Genomic DNA, 18,048 nt, shown 5'->3' with positions numbered 1-18,048 from the left:
TTGGCTCCTTTTTCTTAGACTCCCACCGCTACTGAGAACCAGAAGCCCAGATCCAGGCGGGCCTCAGGGCCTCTATAGCGCCCCCTAACTCATTGTGATTTTGGCCTCCCGCATTAAGGTGCCTGGTTGCCATGTAGTTTGTAGTAGTGGCATGCCATTTGGTACGCATATGTATCTCACTAAGCCGGACAAAAATGTAATGCCAATGCATTAGCCACGCCCAACAGGAAGTAAGGTAATTTCACTTTTGTGCGAAATGCATGGCCACGAAAACGGCGCAACTCCTCCTAGACCGTTCATAGGAATGTCACCAAAATTGATACTCATCATCTACAGACATGGCTGACAAAAGTTCCTAAATACGTTTCACGTAGAATTAACCGTTCAGAAGTTATACGTCAATCAATTTTCAATGCAAAATTTTACATGCTTAAAAATTCATAACATATCTTCAAATTGCTCAAAACTGCTCATACTTCACACGCTAATCACTCATTGGGCATCTGACATGTTACCCAATATCTGTGATATTTCGCCACTGGGGGCGCTATTTTTGGGCAAAAAATCCAATCTTTCCTCAAATTTGGTCAAACTTCACGGCCACCCTCTTACTACCTCCCATGTCATGTACACCTCATTTTGGGAATTTTCGTCCATGGGGGGTGCTGTTTTTGGCCATCGCAATTGCTCCAAAACAGGTTTTTGGTAAATAATTCCATAATGCTTCTCCTTCACACCACTACCTTGTGATAGTACGTTGCTGTTGTAGACACTTATTTTTCCAACTCATAATCGCTCATGTGCAGCATAGCGCCACCTACTGACATGGGAGAAACCAAAAAATTTATTCTTCAAAAATCAATATCTCATCTTCTATTTTCTCAATCTTGATCAAACTTGATATGCACACTCTTAACCGGTCACCTGACATATGTGCCAAATTTTGTGAACTTTTGCCACTGGGGGCGCTGTTTTCAGGCAACAATTTATATCTCGGCTTCTGATTGGTCAAACTTGATCAAACTTTACAAAACAACTCTTCATAGGTCCCTTGACATGTATACCAAATTTGGTGAACTTTCACCACTGGGGGCGCTCATTGCGCTGTAGCAGTTGCAGGAGAGGTGTTTACAATCATGAGGCACCAGGAGTATGTTGTTTTGGTTGCCTTAAACACACATGACTTGTGGGGAATGGGTAGGCAGTCGGGAGCAAGTGTTGTAGCATAGCGCCACCTACTGACATGGGAGAAACCAAAAAATTTATTCTTCAAAAATCAATATCTCATCTTCTATTTTCTCAATCTTGATCAAACTTGATACGCACACTCTTAACAGGTCACCTGACATATGTCCCAAATTTTGTGAACTTTTGCCACTGGGGGCGCTGTTTTCAGGCAACAATTTATATCTCGGCTTCTGATTGGTCAAACTTGATCAAACTTTACAAAACAACTCTTCATAGGTCCCTTGACATGTATACCAAATTTGGTGAACTTTCACCACTGGGGGCGCTCATTGCGCTGTAGCAGTTGCAGGAGAGGTGTTTACAATCATGAGGCACCAGGAGTATGTTGTTTTGGATGCCTTAAACACACATGACTTGTGGGGAATGGGTAGGTAGTCGGGAGCAAGTGTTGTAGGATAGCGCCACCTACTGACATGGGAGAAACCAAAAAATTTATTCTTCAAAAATCAATATCTCATCTTCTATTTTCTCAATCTTGATCAAACTTGATACGCACACTCTTAACAGGTCACCTGACATATGTCCCAAATTTTGTGAACTTTTGCCACTGGGGGCGCTGTTTTCAGGCAACAATTTATATCTCGGCTTCTGATTGGTCAAACTTTACAAAACAACTCTTCATAGGTCCCTTGACATGTATACCAAATTTGGTGAACTTTCACCACTGGGGGCGCTCATTGCGCTGTAGCAGTTGCAGGAGAGGTGTTTACAATCATGAGGCACCAGGAGTATGTTGTTTTGGTTGCCTTAAACACACATGACTTGTGGACCACTGGGGGCACTCATTGCACTGTAGCAGTTGCAGGAGAGGTGTTTACAATCATGAGGCGCCAGGAGTATGTTGTTTTGGTTGCCTTAAACACACATGACTTGTGGGGAATGGGTAGGCAGTCGGGAGCAAGTGTTGTAGCATAGCGCCACCTACTGACATGGGAGAAACCAAAAAATTTATTCTTCAAAAATCAATATCTCATCTTCTATTTTCTCAATCTTGATCAAACTTGATACGCACACTCTTAACAGGTCACCTGACATATGTCCCAAATTTTGTGAACTTTTGCCACTGGGGGCGCTGTTTTCAGGCAACAATTTATATCTCGGCTTCTGAATGGTCAAACTTGATCAAACTTTACAAAACAACTCTTCATAGGTCCCTTGACATGTGTACCAAATTTGGTGAACTTTCACCACTGGGGGCGCTCATTGCGCTGTAGCAGTTGCAGGAGAGGTGTTTACAATCATGAGGCACCAGGAGTATGTTGTTTTGGTTGCCTTAAACACACATGACTTGTGGACCACTGGGGGCGCTCATTGCACTGTAGCAGTTGCAGGAGAGGTGTTTACAATCATGAGGCACCAGGAGTATGTTGTTTTGGTTGCCTTAAACACACATGACTTGTGGAGCACTGGGGGCGCTCATTGCACTGTAGCAGTTGCAGGAGAGCTCTTTACAATCATGAGGCACCAGGAGTATGTTGTTTTGGTTGCCTTAAACACACATGACTTGTGGGGAATGGGTAGGCAGTCGGGAGCAAGTGTTGTAGCGTTACATACAGACTAATAGATGTCTAACAGAAGACAATCCTATGTAGCTATAGCTTGGTGACTGATGAGGTAAATACATTAATTTGGTTGGGAAGCCATGGCATAAAATGTTCTGTCCATGACAACATCTCAGCGCACCGTGTACTCTGTGTCCAATTCTGTGCTTTGTCACCATTGTGGGAGTAATGTCTCTTGCCAAAGAAGCTGTGGAAGGTATTTCGCGGGGACGCATGCCCCCGCCCCCCTTGGCCGCTGGCGCGAGGGCCCGTCGAGGCCGCTTGCGGCTTTAATTATTCTTCCGTCTTCTTCTTCTTCTTCCGTCTTCTTCTTCTTCTTTATTTTTCTCCGCTGTTGGGCCACTTTCGGGGCGCTTGCCATGGGCGAAAACGCACGAAATTTGGCACCAGTTCCGAGAATTGCCACCGCTACTCAGAACCAGAAGCCCAAACTTGGCCGGGGCTCAGGGCCTCTATAGCGCCCCCTAAGTCGTTGTGATTTTGGCCTCCCGCATTAAGGTGCCTGGGTGCCATGTAGTTTGTAGTAGTGGCATGCCATTTGGTACGCATATGTATCTCACTAACCAGGACAAAAATGTAATGCCAATGCATTAGCCACGCCCAACAGGAAGTGAGGTAATTTCACTTTTGTGCGAAATGCATGGCCACGAAGACGGCGCAACTCCTCCTAGACCGTTCATAGGAATGTCACCAAAATTGATACTCATCATCTACAGACATGGCTGACAAAAGTTACTAAATACGTTTCACGTAGGATAAACCGTTCACAAGTTATACGTCAATCAATTTTCGATGCAAAATTTTACATGCTTAAAAATTCATAACAAATCTTCTGATTGCTCAAAACTGCTCATACTTCACATGCAAGTCACTCATTGGGCTTCTGACATGTTACCCCCTTTCTGTGATATTTCGCCACTGGGGGCGCTATTTTTGGGCAAAAAATCCAATCTTTCCTCAAATTTGGTCAAACTTCACGGCCACCCTCTTACTACCTCCCATGTCATGTATACCACATTTTGGGAATTTTCGTCCATGGGGGGCGCTGTTTTTGGCCGACGCAATTGCTCCAAAACGGGTCTTTGGTAAATAATTCCATTAATGCTTTTCCTTCACACCACTACCTTGTGATAGTACGTTGCTGTTGTCGACACTTATTTTTCCAACTCATTATCGCTCATGTACAGCATAGCGCCACCTACTGACATGGGAAAAACCAAAAAATTTATTCTTCAAAAATCTATATCTCATCTTCTATTTACTCAATTGTCATCAAACTTCATACGCAAACTCTTCATAGCTCACCTGACATGTACGCCAAATTTTGTGCACTTTCGCCCCTGGGGGTGCTGGTTATGGCAGAAATGATATTGCAGCTTCTGATTTGTCAAACTTGGCAAGCAAACTCTTTACAAGACCCTTATTGGGGCGCTTGCCATGGTCGACAACGCACGAAATTTGGCTCCTTTTTCTTAGACTGCCACCGCTACTGAGAACCAGAAGCCCAGATCCAGGCGAGCCTCAGGGCCTCTATAGCGCCCCCTAACTCGTTGTGATTTTGGCCTCCCGCATTACGGTGCCTGGTTGCCATGTAGTTTGTAGTAGTGGCATGCCATTTGGTACGCATATGTATCTCACTAAGCCGGACAAAAATGTAATGCCAATGCATTAGCCACGCCCAACAGGAAGTGAGGTAATTTCACTTTTGTGCAAAATGCATGGCCACGAAGACGGCGCAACTCCTCCTAGACCGTTCATAGGAATGTCACCAAAATTGATACACATCATCTACAGACATGGCTGACAAAAGTTACTAAATACGTTTCACGTAGCATACACCGTTCAGAAGTTATACGTCAATCAATTTTCAATGCAAAATTTTACCTGCTTAAAAATTCATAACAAATCTTCTATTTGCTCAAAACTGCTCATACTTCACACGCAAATCACTCATTGGGCTTCTGACATGTTACCCAATTTCTGTGATATTTCGCCACTGGGGGCGCTATTTTTGGGCAAAAAATCCAATCTTTCCTCAAATTTGGTCAAACTTCACGGCCACCCTCTTACTAGGTGCCTGCTTGGCATATAGTTTCTAGTTAGGGCCCGAGCCCTACTGGGCGAAGGCCCTATTGTTCTTGTAAGAGTTCACTATTCTTCTTCTTCTTCTTCTTTATTTTTCTCCGCTGTTGGGCCATTTTCGGGGCGCTTGCCATGGGCGAAAACGCGCGAAATTTGGCACCAGTTCCGAGAATTGCCACCGCTACTCAGAACCAAAAGCCCAAACTTGGCCGGGGCTCAGGGCCTCTATAGCGCCCCCTAAGTCGTTGTGATTTTGGCCTCCCGCTTTAAGGTGCCTGGTTGCCATATAGTTTGTAGTTGTGGCATGCCATTTGGTACGCATATGTATCTCACTAAGCCGGACAAAAATGTAATGCCAATGCATTAGCCACGCCCAACAGGAAGTGAGGTAATTTCACTTTTGTGCGAAATGCCTGGCCACGAAGAGGGCGCAACTCCTCCTAGACCGTTCATGGGAATGTCACCAAAATTGATACACATCATCTACAGACATGGCTGACAAAAGTTACTAAATACGTTTCACGTAGGATAAACCGTTCAGAAGTTGTACGTCAATCAATTTTCACTTCAAAATTTTACATGCTTAAAAATTCATAACAAATCTTCTAATTGCTCAAAACTGCTCATACTTCACACGCACATCACGCATTGGGCTTCTGACATGTTACCCAATTTCTCTGATATTTCGCCACTGGGGGCGCTATTTTTGGGCAAAAATTCCAGTCTTTCCTCAAATTTGATCAAACTTCACGGCCACCCTCTTTCTACCTCCCATGTCATGTATACCACATTTTGGGAATTTTCGTCCATGGGGGGCGCTGTTTTTGGCCGACGCAATTTCTCCAAAACGGGTTTTTGGTAAATTATTCCATAATCCTTTTCCTTCACACCACTACCTTGTGATAGTACGTTGCTGTTGTAGACACTTATTTTTGCATCTCATAATCGCTCATGTACAGCATAGCGCCACCTACTGACATGGGAAAAACCAAAAAATTTATTCTTCAAAAATCTATATCTCATCTTCTATTTACTCAATTGTCATCAAACTTCATACGCAAACTCTTCGTAGCTCACCTGACATATACGCCAAATTTTGTGCACTTTCGCCCCTGGGGGTGCTGGTTATGGCAGAAATGATATTGCAGCTTCTGATTTGTCAAGCTTGGCAAGCAAACTCTTTACAAGACCCTTATTGGGGCGCTTGCCATGGTCGACTACGCTCGAAATTTTGCCCCTTTTTCTTGGACTGCCACCGCTTCTGAGAACCATTATTATTAGGCCCCGAGCACCGTACAGTGCGAGACCCTATTGTTGCCATGTGTCCAATTCTGTGCTTTGTCGCCATTGTGGGTGTAATGTCTCTTGCCGAAGAAGCTGTGGAAGGTTTTTCGCGGGGACGCATGCCCCCGCCCCCCTTGGCCGCTGGCGCGAGGGCCCGTCGAGGCCGCTTGCGGCTTTAATTAATACATTTCTACTTTTTTTAATATTAATTTCAATTGTTAAACATTCTAATAAGTTATCAATCACCGTTGTCATGCCATCTATTAGCTTATAATTCAAATTACAGTCCACATACACCGCCACTCCTCCTCCACCTTTATTTTTCCTGTTTAATTAAATTCATATCCAGTCAGTTCGAAATCCACTCTTTTATCCATGTCAATCCAGGTCTCCGATATGGCAATTATGCTGAATGGATGGGTAAACTGACTTAAGTATTTCTTGATGTGTTTGAAGTTAGCATACATGCTTCTGCTGTTGAAGTGTATTATTGATAATTTTCCCGCAGCCTTAGTGGACTGATTGTACTGTTCCTCTGTGTAATAGTGGCAATTGTCATTAATGGTTGAGAAAAAGTTATTGTCCGGGTCTATGTCATTATCTATATCCAATAGTTTATGGTCAGTGAATTCATGTAGTTTCAGTTCCAGGTTTTCATAATCAACAAGCATTTGCATTAGCCGAGTAGCGTTCCGAGTAATGGATGAAAGAGTTATTTCGGTGTGTGTCATGGTTGAGTTTGGTGTAGTGTTACATCGGTATTGATTACCATACAGTCCTGATAGCAGTCACTGGTATTTGTCCAAGTCCTCAATGTTTTGTATGACCAGAACTCTCGCCTCCTCCGGTGTACCGTTCAGCTTAATGAATACTTTGCAGCTGGTGATCCATGTAGATTGAATTTTATTTTCTTTCTTGAGATGACTTGCTTTTCTGGCGATGTCCGCATTGCGTTTTGTCAGGTGCTCGTTGATAGACATTTGTACCTTTCAGTTTCCTTCCTTGTTTCAGCAATGCAGCTTTATGTTTCCGATTGATGGATCTCATGATGATGGCGGTGTTTTCCTTGTCTCTCCTGGGTAGAATGTAGCAGGCCTCGACGTTGCTGCAATCAATATCGATTCCCTTTGGGTGTAGGAATGCCGACACTTGTTGCTCCACAGAGTTGCCGCCCAGTGTGTCAGATTCTCCCTCCCTTATCACCGCTTTTGCATATGACCGGGGTTTAATCTGAACCCCAGTGACGATGACGTCGTTCATCCTGGTGTACTGTTCCAGTTCAGCAACTCTGCTTTCCAGGTGGGTGAGACACCAGTCCTTCTCAGCAATCTGCGGCCTGAGCGACTTCACTTCCGTCACCAGGTCCATGATGGTTTTCTGTTGTTGGTTAATAACAGAAACTTCTTCCGCCAGAAAGTCGAGTAACTTTTTAATGTCCTCGCCTTCTTCGGCTGTAAAGTTCCCTTTTGGGGTGGCATAATTAATCAATAAAGCCATCCAATTCGGTAAAATGTTTGGAGAGTCGTTTCCTCACCACACAATAACTGTAACTAAACATTTCTGGTAACTGTTGATCAGTCCTGCACACCGGCTTGGAGGAATTTTAGCCCATTCCTCCGTACAGAACAGCTTTCTGGGATGTTGGTGGGTTTCCTCACATGAACTGCTCGCTTCAGGTCCTTCCACAACATTTCCATTGGCTTAAGGTCAGGACTTTGACTTGGCCATTCCAAAACATTAACTTTATTCTTCTTTAACCATTCTTTGGTAGAACGACTTGTGTGCTTAGGGTCGTTGTCTTGCTGCATGACCCATCTTCTCTTGAGATTCAGTTCATGGACAGATGTCCTGACATTTTCCTTTAGAATTCACTGGTATAATTCAGAATTCATTGTTCCATCAATGATGGCAAGCTGTCCTGGCCCAGATGCAGCAAAACAGGCCCAAACCATGATATTACCACCACCATGTTTCACAGATGGAATAAGGTTCTTATGCTGGAATGCAGTGTTTTCCTTTCTCCAAACATAACGCTTCTCATTTAAACCAATAAGTTCTATTCTGGTCTCACCCATCCACAAAACATTTTTCCAATAGCCTTCTGGCTTGTCCACGCGAACTTTAGCAAACTGCAGACGAGCAGCAATGTTCTTTTTGGAGAGCAGTGGCTTTCTCCTTGCAACCCTGCCATGTACACCATTGTTGTTCAGTGTTCTCCTGATGGTGGACTCATGAACATTAATATTAGCCAATGTGAGAGAGGCCTTCAGTTGCTTAGAAGTTACCCTGGGGTCCTTTGTGACCTCGCCGACTATTACGCACCTTGTTCTTGGAGTGATCTTTGTTGGTCGACCACTCCTGGGGAGGGTAACAATGGTCTTGAATTTCCTCCATTTGTACACAATCTGTCTGACTGTGGATTGGTGGAGTCCAAACTCTTTAGAGATGGTTTTGTAACCTTTTCCAGCCTGATGAGCATCAGCAACGCTTTTTCTGAGGTCCTCAGAAATCTCCTTTGTTCGTGCCATGATACACTTCCACAAACATGTGTTGTGAAGATCAGACTTTAATAGATCCCTGTTCTTTAAATAAAACAGGGTGCCCACTCACACCTGATTGTCATCCCATTGATTGAAAACACCTGACTCTAATTTCACCTTCAAATTAACTGCTAGTCCTAGATGTTCACATACTTTTGCCACTCACAGATATGTAATATTGGATCATTTTCCTCAATATAGTATAATATTTTTGTCTCATTTGTTTAACTGGGTTCTCTTTATCTACTTTTAGGACTTGTGTGAAAATCTGATGATGTTTTAGGTCATATTTATGCAGAAATATAGAAAATTCTAAAGGGTTCACAAACTTTCAAGCACCACTGTACTAAAAAAAAGTTATGTCCATAATGAATCACACACACACACACACACACACACACACACACACACACAAAAAAATCCGGGCAACGCCTGGGTAACCTGCTAGTCCAAAAATAAAACCCTTCATGAAAATAAATAGTACTCATTCGCATTTATTTGATATTTTAGTAGTATTCAAAAATGTACATATTCAAACACAAAAGCCATGTTCCACAAATTAGCATAAAAATAAATGTCATGGAAAATCATATAACAATCATATAACATTTTTATGTGATTTCTTTATTGTGTTAAACTAGAACATTTTCTACTTGAAATCAGAAGAGTTTTTGAGTTATTTTTGCATTAGACATTTGAGAATGTGTTCTACATTCATATCTGAAAAGCATGCTCTTACAGTCTGCAACATTTTAAGGGGTTGTCAGTGTTGTAGGCAGCTAAAATGATTTATATTTGAAACACCCATTTTCTGAATATATATATGACATTCAGTATTTTTTACATAAATAACTTAAAATTAAACAACTGACAACACTGATCAATGAAAATCCAAAAGGCAAAATAGTATAACAAGACGTTTGCAAGAAAAAAAGATCGACATCATAAGAAAGTAAATGCATGATTAAAACTTTGTGCTTTTAAAGTTTTCCCTGTAATTTTGATGTTTATTTATTCTGTGTTGAAACAAAAGTATGTCGCTGCTATTACAGTTAGTCTCTCAGTTCAGAGATTACATTAGTAACAGAGATCATAATGTGAGCAGTAAAGTTTCTGTAAGTGTAAAAGACATTCAAAAGTCTGGAGGAAGACAAGTACTTATAGTATCAGACATATCATTTTGAAATAACTTTATGTATAATCACATAACAAAATGGTTAATCATATCGCCACATTCATTATCTTTAAAGTAACTAGTCATAATTATTATTTTGAAAATTATTATTCATAGGAAGAGTATTAACACTGCCCTCTAAGGGATAAACATGGCACTACAATTTAGTGAGTATTAAACTGAAAAGAACTAGGAAAGAGCAAAGGACAAGTTTTTTTGATTGTGTGTGTGTGTGTGTGTGTGTGTGTGTGTGTGTGTGTGTGTGTGTGTGTGTGTACTTTATTCCAACCCTCTGCCCCTCTACTACATACAATCAGTCCAAATTTTAACGATGATGTTGAAGGAAACCACAGAGAGCAAGATTTGTGCAAATTGAATGAAATTGACACAAAAATGCTCAAACAGTGGACTTAATATGCAGTGGCTTTAGATTGGCTGGAGGGAGACAGTTCTAACACCTGGTCCAAAACATGGTTATATGGTTGGGGAAATGTTGCAGTATTTCCTAGATGGCTATAAGATACCGAAAGTGTTTTAAGGGTGTTATAGGCACAGATTTCATCACAGGGTTATCAAGGGTTAAAAGCTGTTACCCTAGATCCTCTCTTTTTCTCTAGCATTTATCTTACACTACAGTAACTATACATTATTTTAAAAAAGTAATGTGAATAACCAGAGAGAGTTTGAACAGTTAGAGACATTTTGTACGCCTCCACTGATATTTTGCCATAAGACAGTTTATGACAACAGGCTGACAGCGTAATTGGAGTCTTGATAAAATACTGTCCAATGTTGAAATGTAAGGATTTATAAGGATAAATGGAACATAAAATGGGTTTATATTTACTGTATAAAAGTCACAAATATTTCTTTGGGTTTTCTTTTTTTAATTTACAAAGAAAACTGAATTGACTCTGAAACACCTAAGTTTAAAAAATAGGATTAAATCTATGATGCAACAAATCTAATTTGAGTTTTAGCTATGTACATTTAAATATACCTTTCAGCATTTAGCATGTACTAGTACATAACCGGTTTTGAGTAATCAGGCCCTATATTCGGTAATGTGTTTTTGAAAATGATTCAGGAATATGTAAACTAAGTATCAACTGTGACAGATACTGGGATGTTACAGACTTTGTCACCTGTTTTTCTTTTAATATCTGTATTTTTCAGCATGCCTGGATTGAAATCATCTTTGCAAGAGTATCATACAGGTGCCGCAGCACAATCACCAGAGAAATGGAAAGTCCTTAAAAATATTGTTAGCGTTAGATATGCAAATGACTTGACTACAAAGAAGCAGCTCTGCTCAATGCTAGATACCCTCCAAGAATATTCTTATTTTTTCAATTGGGTGGAAAATCATCTGTGCTAAAGATACAAAAATGAGTAAATACTGAATTGCCAAAAAAAAAACCTCATACAAATGCATGAATTACCATGCACATGAATTCACATTACATACCTGATTAAAACCACAGACTACAAATTATTTTGAACTCACAGCCTTCATTTTTAACCCTTCCTTGGAAAATGTTCCATTTTAAATGGAAGACATTGTAGGATGCTGAAATGCTTCCATTTTTTACACGTTGTCTATAAGATCTCAAAGGCTCAGATCAATAACAATGTGCTCAAATATCTGTGTGCTCCCCTTGAAGCTGGAAGCAAAGATGAAGTCCCTGCGGGATGTGGAGACCACGGTAAAAGAGCGTGGGGCCTGAATATAGACCTCTTTGAAGCGCTCAAACACCTTGTCCTCTGCATTCCACAGGTAGACCTGTGAGAATGTGTAGTCACTACCTAAAGCTAGATAATACCAATCTTTAAAGGAAAATGGCTGAAGGATCATGGAACCTCTTGAAGGAAGGGCCTGAACCTCAGAGAAATGTTTGGCAGTCCAGTGTAGGACTTTGGAGTCACCGATATATCGCGTCATAGCCAGATACAGGTCCTCTTGAATCCAGAACGTTTTGACAGCGACTACATCCTCCATATTGGGGATTTCGCCCTGCAACACAAACTTCTGTGCAGCCTTGCTCCATTGGTAGATGACTGGAACTTGGGAACGACTGGCCAGAATGAGGTGAGCCTTACCATCCAGGTTCACAAACTCTGCATCAGTATCACGGAACCACTCATGCAGTGATTGATAGGAATAGAAGCCTTTGTCATTCCACTTATAAAGGGTTGAAAGACCAGCTTTTGAGCTGTCAGCAATGATAAAGAACCATTCATCACCAATTTGGAAGGTCTCTATGTCATTGGGCTTGGAGATCTTGGAAACTTCAATGTCCTGAAACTTGGTGAATTTGCTTTGGTCTTCATCAAACTTATAGATGTGAGAACCACCAAACAGCTGGGCAACAATCATAAATACCAGGTTCTGGATTATCACTGACTTGCAGCCAACGATGGACTGACCTGAGGATTGATAGAGGCATAAAGTTATGACTTTACGACAGACCTCAAATGCTCAAAAAGTTTGGAAACAAAAGTATAGCTCTTTGAGGAAAGGTCTACCCTGAAGCACAATAAATATGTTTATACTGACAAATGTGTGATGTGTTTAGAGATTCTGCCACTAGTATGTTAGTTGGTGCTATATTTTCCTTATTCTTCCGGGATGTTAGCATGTCGATGTTACATTGCATGCTCGGGTACAATGGCTTTTAATAGGAGAAAAAATTTCAGTGATCACAAACATAAGTGATAACAGTCAGGTTTTGCTGTTAGCTCTTCAAGAAAGTACAATTTTTTTCTCGCACCTCATTTTATCAATATTCAATGTCAATGCGAAATCCAATGGAGAAATAGTGGCAAACATTAGCAAACACTGGACTCCAGGTACCAGAATGCATTGCAGCTATACAACACAATTGTGCTGAGGTTACAGCAGACACTCAGCTTGACTAGTTAACATTCTTTATGATAGTAGCAAGATGGTGTTGACGGCAGTCTTAGCATCATAGCTGATGCTTTGGAACCTGATCTGTTTGAGTAGAGTGTGCAGATAAGGAGGTGAGAGAGCTGGACAGGCCAAAGAACTATAGCTCTGCTGATGGACTGGTTGTTTTAGGTAGAGAGGATATGCGAGGGCCAACTCCCTTTGATACCACAGTGGGCAGTTGATTGGCAGTGTGGTTAATGTAGGATATCATTCGCCAAAGTGAAAACAGACTAACTTGTTGATTTAAATAGTAAAAAAAAATCTTGTGAAACACTATCACATATTGACAGCTGCAAAAATATTATGTCACATGTTTGCTCCTTAAAATTTTAGTGCCCCCAGTGTAAAAGTCCTTGCATATTGATTCCAAATATTGACATACAAGACATTCAGGGAGATTTTTTTTTTCTTTTAGTCTGTTACACACTGTTGTGTTTGCAGTATACTTTAGAACACTTTTGTGGGGGTGGAGTTGAGATGAGGTCAGATACAGAATGATAGGTTGTATTAATGGAAATACAAATTTAGGTTTTTTGAAATATTAGTGCTCTTAATTGCTAAGGTTAAAGGGGCCAGCTCACCCTTCCCAGAACCTTCTGCACCAAGAAGCGAGTTTCCATTTTCTATGCAAGCAATATTCCAAAAACAATCTGCAACAATCCGGCAACATTCTAGGCCGGTCATCCATCCATTCATTATCTGTAGCCGCTTTATCCTGTCCTACAGGGTCGCAGGCAAGCTGGAGCCTATCCCAGCTGACTATGGGCGAGAGGCAGGGTACACCCTGGACAAGTCACCAGGTCATCACAGGGCTGACATAGACAACCATTCACGCTCACATTCACACCTACGGACAATTTAGAGCCACCAATTAGCCTAACCTGCATGTCTTTGGACTGTGGGGGAAACCTACACGGACACAGGGAGAACATGTAAACTCCACACAGAAAGGCCCTCGTCGGCCACTGGGCTCGAACCCAGTACCTTCTTGCTGTGAGGCGACAGTGCTAACCATTACACCACTGTGCTGCCCCGATTCTAGGCCATGAATCTTAAATTGTAATGTGAAATTGAAGATATTTTGTCAAAGTATCTATATTTAAATTCTTTTGACCGATCCATTCTGTTTTCATATGGCTATTCTTTTGTAATGGACCCCATTTGGCTTCGGCTGTCTCGCACATGGCTGTGAAGGACAGCAAAGATAAGGAATATTTTGTGCAAAGCTTCCATATATGAAACATAGATAAAGAAAAAGTTTGAGATGGGTTTCAAAGAGATAATTAACAGTCAATTTGAATGGTTTTTTTTTTTTTTTGGACTGTGCTTATTTAACTTCTCCCACCTGTAATGTTGTCATAACTCCTGAAGTTCATTTCGATGTGGTCCCACTGAAGCACCATGCAGCTCTCTATATTAGGAGCAGCGATGGTCACATAAACATCATTCTTATGGGAGAACGTGTCCACAGAAAGAGACTCGGTGGTCACAGACTGAAGTGGAATGAAATCTGTATAAACAATGTTAGCACAGGATGGGAGATGTTAGCTTAAAATGGGATTTCCAGTGCTTAGCATATTAGAAAGTTTGCATTTTTCAGTAAATCTGATTAAAACTCCTTGCACCTGAATGTGGGTCAGTGGTCAAGACACTCAGCTACAGATTTGAGGTTGTGAGAGCAAATGCTAGCATCTCTACATGCCACTTTTGGGCCCTTGAACAAGGTCCTAAACCTTTTCTAAACTGTAAATCACTTTGAATGAAAGAATCGGCGAAATGCGTCCAATAAAAATGTGAATCAATGTCAGTCAAACAACAGAATTGAGATCTCAGTGTATGTATCAAAACTCAAGCAAGATATCTATTGTTCCAGCTAAATTTGGAAATCTCTCTTTTCCATAAGCACAAACACAACACAACCTGTGGAGATGCACTCATCATGGAGGCTCGTCATGTCATTGAGCCGCTTGCCCTTCATCTCCTCTGGGCCGGCACACAGGATATCTGATACTGAGGCGTTGGTGTTTTTCAGCCATGTCATCAGCCATTTAGCTCGGCAGTCACACTCAAACGCATTGCCCCTCAGGTCTCTGTTGAAGAAGACAGTTAACCAGAGGTGATTCTGAAAGGACGAACGAAAGGGTTGGGACTAAAACCCTTTTTTGAACCAGCAATATCAAAAATGCTAACAAAGCACTGAATGCACACTTTCTTAAAAATTGATCACGATGTGAGAGGAATAATTTTAAGAAAATCCTTTCATGTAGAATTATACTTTGGCCTCAGAAGGTTCATGTAAAAGTTCTCACACGTCGTCTCAGCTGCAAAACCCAGCTTTAAATGCTGTGTAGAAATTTGACCTTTCGAAGCAATTACACACATAAACTATTTACTTAAAAACCAATTTCTTTCATCCAGATCCAAACACTGTATCTAGAGGCAAGAAGATTTATGACACACAATAAATTTCAAAAATTAAAAAAAATTGAAATGTACGCTCACAGCTCTATTAGCGAGTCCAGATCACTGAAGAGATCTCTGGGCAAGGCTTTTATGTTGTTGTTTGCCAAAGACCTGTGGGGGATACGGGCATACGTAGTAACATCAGAATCAGATCGATAACCATGTAAATAGGAAAATAAGATAAGTAATGATATAAACTTACAGATGGGTCAGATCCCTGAGTCCTCTGAAGGAATATTTTGATGTGGTCTCAATCTTATTGTTTTCAATAAACCTAGAAGATTACAGATTTAGACAGATTGTACAGTATAAGTAAGGACAGCACAAATAGGAAAAGAAAATGTATGTGTAAAATTGTGGTCGAATGTAATATCTTAAAAATTCTGTACATTAGCAGTAATATGATACTGTGGCTGTTTAAAGCAATAATCGGATAGGAGGTATATTATTATACTAGGAGAGGAAGAGGAGGATGGACTGACATCATGAAAAAAGGAAATGTATTTCCTGCAACCTCAGCAGTGATGTTTCACTGTGGTATAGCTGTTGAATGACATAAAGATGATTTGACTTACAAATATTCAAGGTGTGGTAGACCAGAGAATGCATCATCTTTAATTGTGGTAAGAGCATTTGAATTAAGTAATCTGTAGAACACAATAGAGAGCATAAAGAACATAAAGCACTGCATCAGTAATAGATAACTGAAGTGACCTCAGACTGCATCATAATTTCAGTGAATCAGTTGCACTGTACTGTCCAGAACTGACGCAGAAATATGAGTTATAATTGTATCCCTTTAATAAATTATTTATTAAATACAAGAACGTATGAGTGAACATATCTCCTAACCAGTGCAAGATATGATATTAATGCAGATTCTATGTTATCCTTTATACAGTAAGTCAAAGCTGGCATCATGTCTCCAGCTGACAGTCAACAATGGCATCGTCCTCCATAAGTCACAGACAGATCGTATCACTTTTCAAGCGAGAAAGGGACAGTTACGCTGATTGTCCCTTCACCCGGACCCCTGTTCTACAGGTTTAGTGCAAGTTATTAACCTGCCCCGAAATGACATCCTTATTTCCATTGTACATCAGTTCATTTGAACACAATAATATTCTCTGGCCACTTTATGAGACTAATGCAAAAATAAGGAGCAATGCTTTAAAAATGTAATCAGATACAGTACCACATCCATCAGCGATATATGGTCGAGGTGGATGACTCCCTGAGCAAGTTCACTTTATTCTCTTGATGTTCAAAGCACACATTTAGAGATTTTTTTTGAGAATCTTGGCTCTGGTTTGCACATCCTATACTATAATGATTATCAACAGTGTACACTATGCCCCCATTACTACAAATGATCAGCAATTTATTCCCTTGACAGGCTACATCTCTAATACTTTTCAACTAACAGAAAGCAGATGAGAGGTGGTTGAAGATTCAGAGTTTGGACTTACAGCAGCTGGAGAGATGGCATGTGTGCGAACATGGCTTCCCTGACCTCAGAGAAAGTCCCATTCACGATGCTCCTGGAAAACGGAGGACATGAGGGACACGTGAAACTGACACATATGATGACTAACAACGTGAAACAGGCTATCTCTTCCAGTTGCAGCATGGAGAAATGACAGATCATGGCTGTGTGTACCTGTGATTATTACTCCTGTATTAGTCTCCCAAAAATGCATTATGCTGTACGCTGTGTTCTTTGTAACAGCATCACACAGGTAGTCTATTAATGGATTTCTAATGTGCAGATCTCAAGTGGAAATCTTGTTTTTATCTTGCGATAAATGGAAACACTTACAGTGAGTTGACATCGTTCGGTGTGATCCGCGGCACATATGAAGAGCCGACGCAGATGATGGACTCCTTGGAGCAGCTGCAGGATGAAGGGCACTTCACTGCCTTTTTGCCAGTGTGACCCAATGGCACTAAGCACAGCAACACGGTGTACACTATCACAGCGTAGTGCTTGATAACGACCAGCATGTTGATGTTTTCGGGGCAGTTTGCATGTGTGAGTGAGTGAGTGAGTGAGTGAGAGAGAGAGCAGATGGAGCTGAAGTGAGGAGGCTGAGAGCGGTCCGCCCTGCACCAGGAGAATGCAGCAGTGAACCAAAGCTACTGACATCAGCAGTTCAGCTGCAGCGCTCTCTCTCTCTCTCTCTCTCTCTGCTTTATTACTGATCATCAACGCACCCAGTGCTGGAGACTATACAGCTCACATGAAACAACTGAGCTCACACTGAATTATTTAAGACTTATTATAGTCTTTATCCAATAAGTGCATAATATGTGATGCTCATGTACTGCTTTAATGAATTATGCAACATAGCAATGCTAGCTAACTTTTCTAACTTGTTTTCCTGAGAAGCCAGTAGTAACATATTTAGGTTATGTACAGTCTTAGAAAAACAACAACAACAACAACAACAGGGTACTAAACTGGAGCTTTCCCTATAGCTGGGGTGGAACTCTTATCTTTTGTCATATGTATCTTTCACCTGAGAATACACATACAGTAGATGAAGTGCACCTTTAAAGCTAGACTGCCTTTCACATTTTTCAAGTGTAGGTAATAAAAAGAATTTTCCCTGACACCTGTTTAGTGGACCAAAAGCTACTGAATTCAAAACGCAGACTTCCAATTTTATTAGTTTTTTTAATTTATTTTAAATGTATTTATTTTTTAAAGAGAGCAATTAATGAATTTAGGGCCACATGGCA

At 41.0% G+C, this 18,048-nt stretch overlaps 1 protein-coding gene across 1 annotated transcript; it reads right to left on the bottom strand.

Moving 5' to 3' along the window:
• Positions 1 to 11,499: 11,499 nt before the first annotated feature.
• On the bottom strand, positions 11,500 to 17,310 carry lgi2a (leucine-rich repeat LGI family, member 2a). Its single transcript, XM_060923851.1, has 8 exons — positions 17,126 to 17,310; positions 16,776 to 16,847; positions 15,882 to 15,953; positions 15,509 to 15,580; positions 15,346 to 15,417; positions 14,764 to 14,933; positions 14,189 to 14,353; positions 11,500 to 12,317 (listed from the first exon to the last, which is right to left on the bottom strand). Exons 1-8 carry the CDS (start codon positions 17,308 to 17,310, stop codon positions 11,500 to 11,502), a joined length of 1,626 nt encoding a protein of 541 aa, XP_060779834.1.
• Positions 17,311 to 18,048: the final 738 nt, after the last annotated feature.

This window comes from Neoarius graeffei, chromosome 1 (genome assembly GCF_027579695.1).
Source record: "Neoarius graeffei isolate fNeoGra1 chromosome 1, fNeoGra1.pri, whole genome shotgun sequence".
NCBI classification, from domain to species: Eukaryota; Metazoa; Chordata; class Actinopteri; order Siluriformes; family Ariidae; genus Neoarius; species Neoarius graeffei.
Note: the sequence above shows the minus strand (reverse complement) of the source record. Positions and strands in the feature narration are given on the sequence as shown.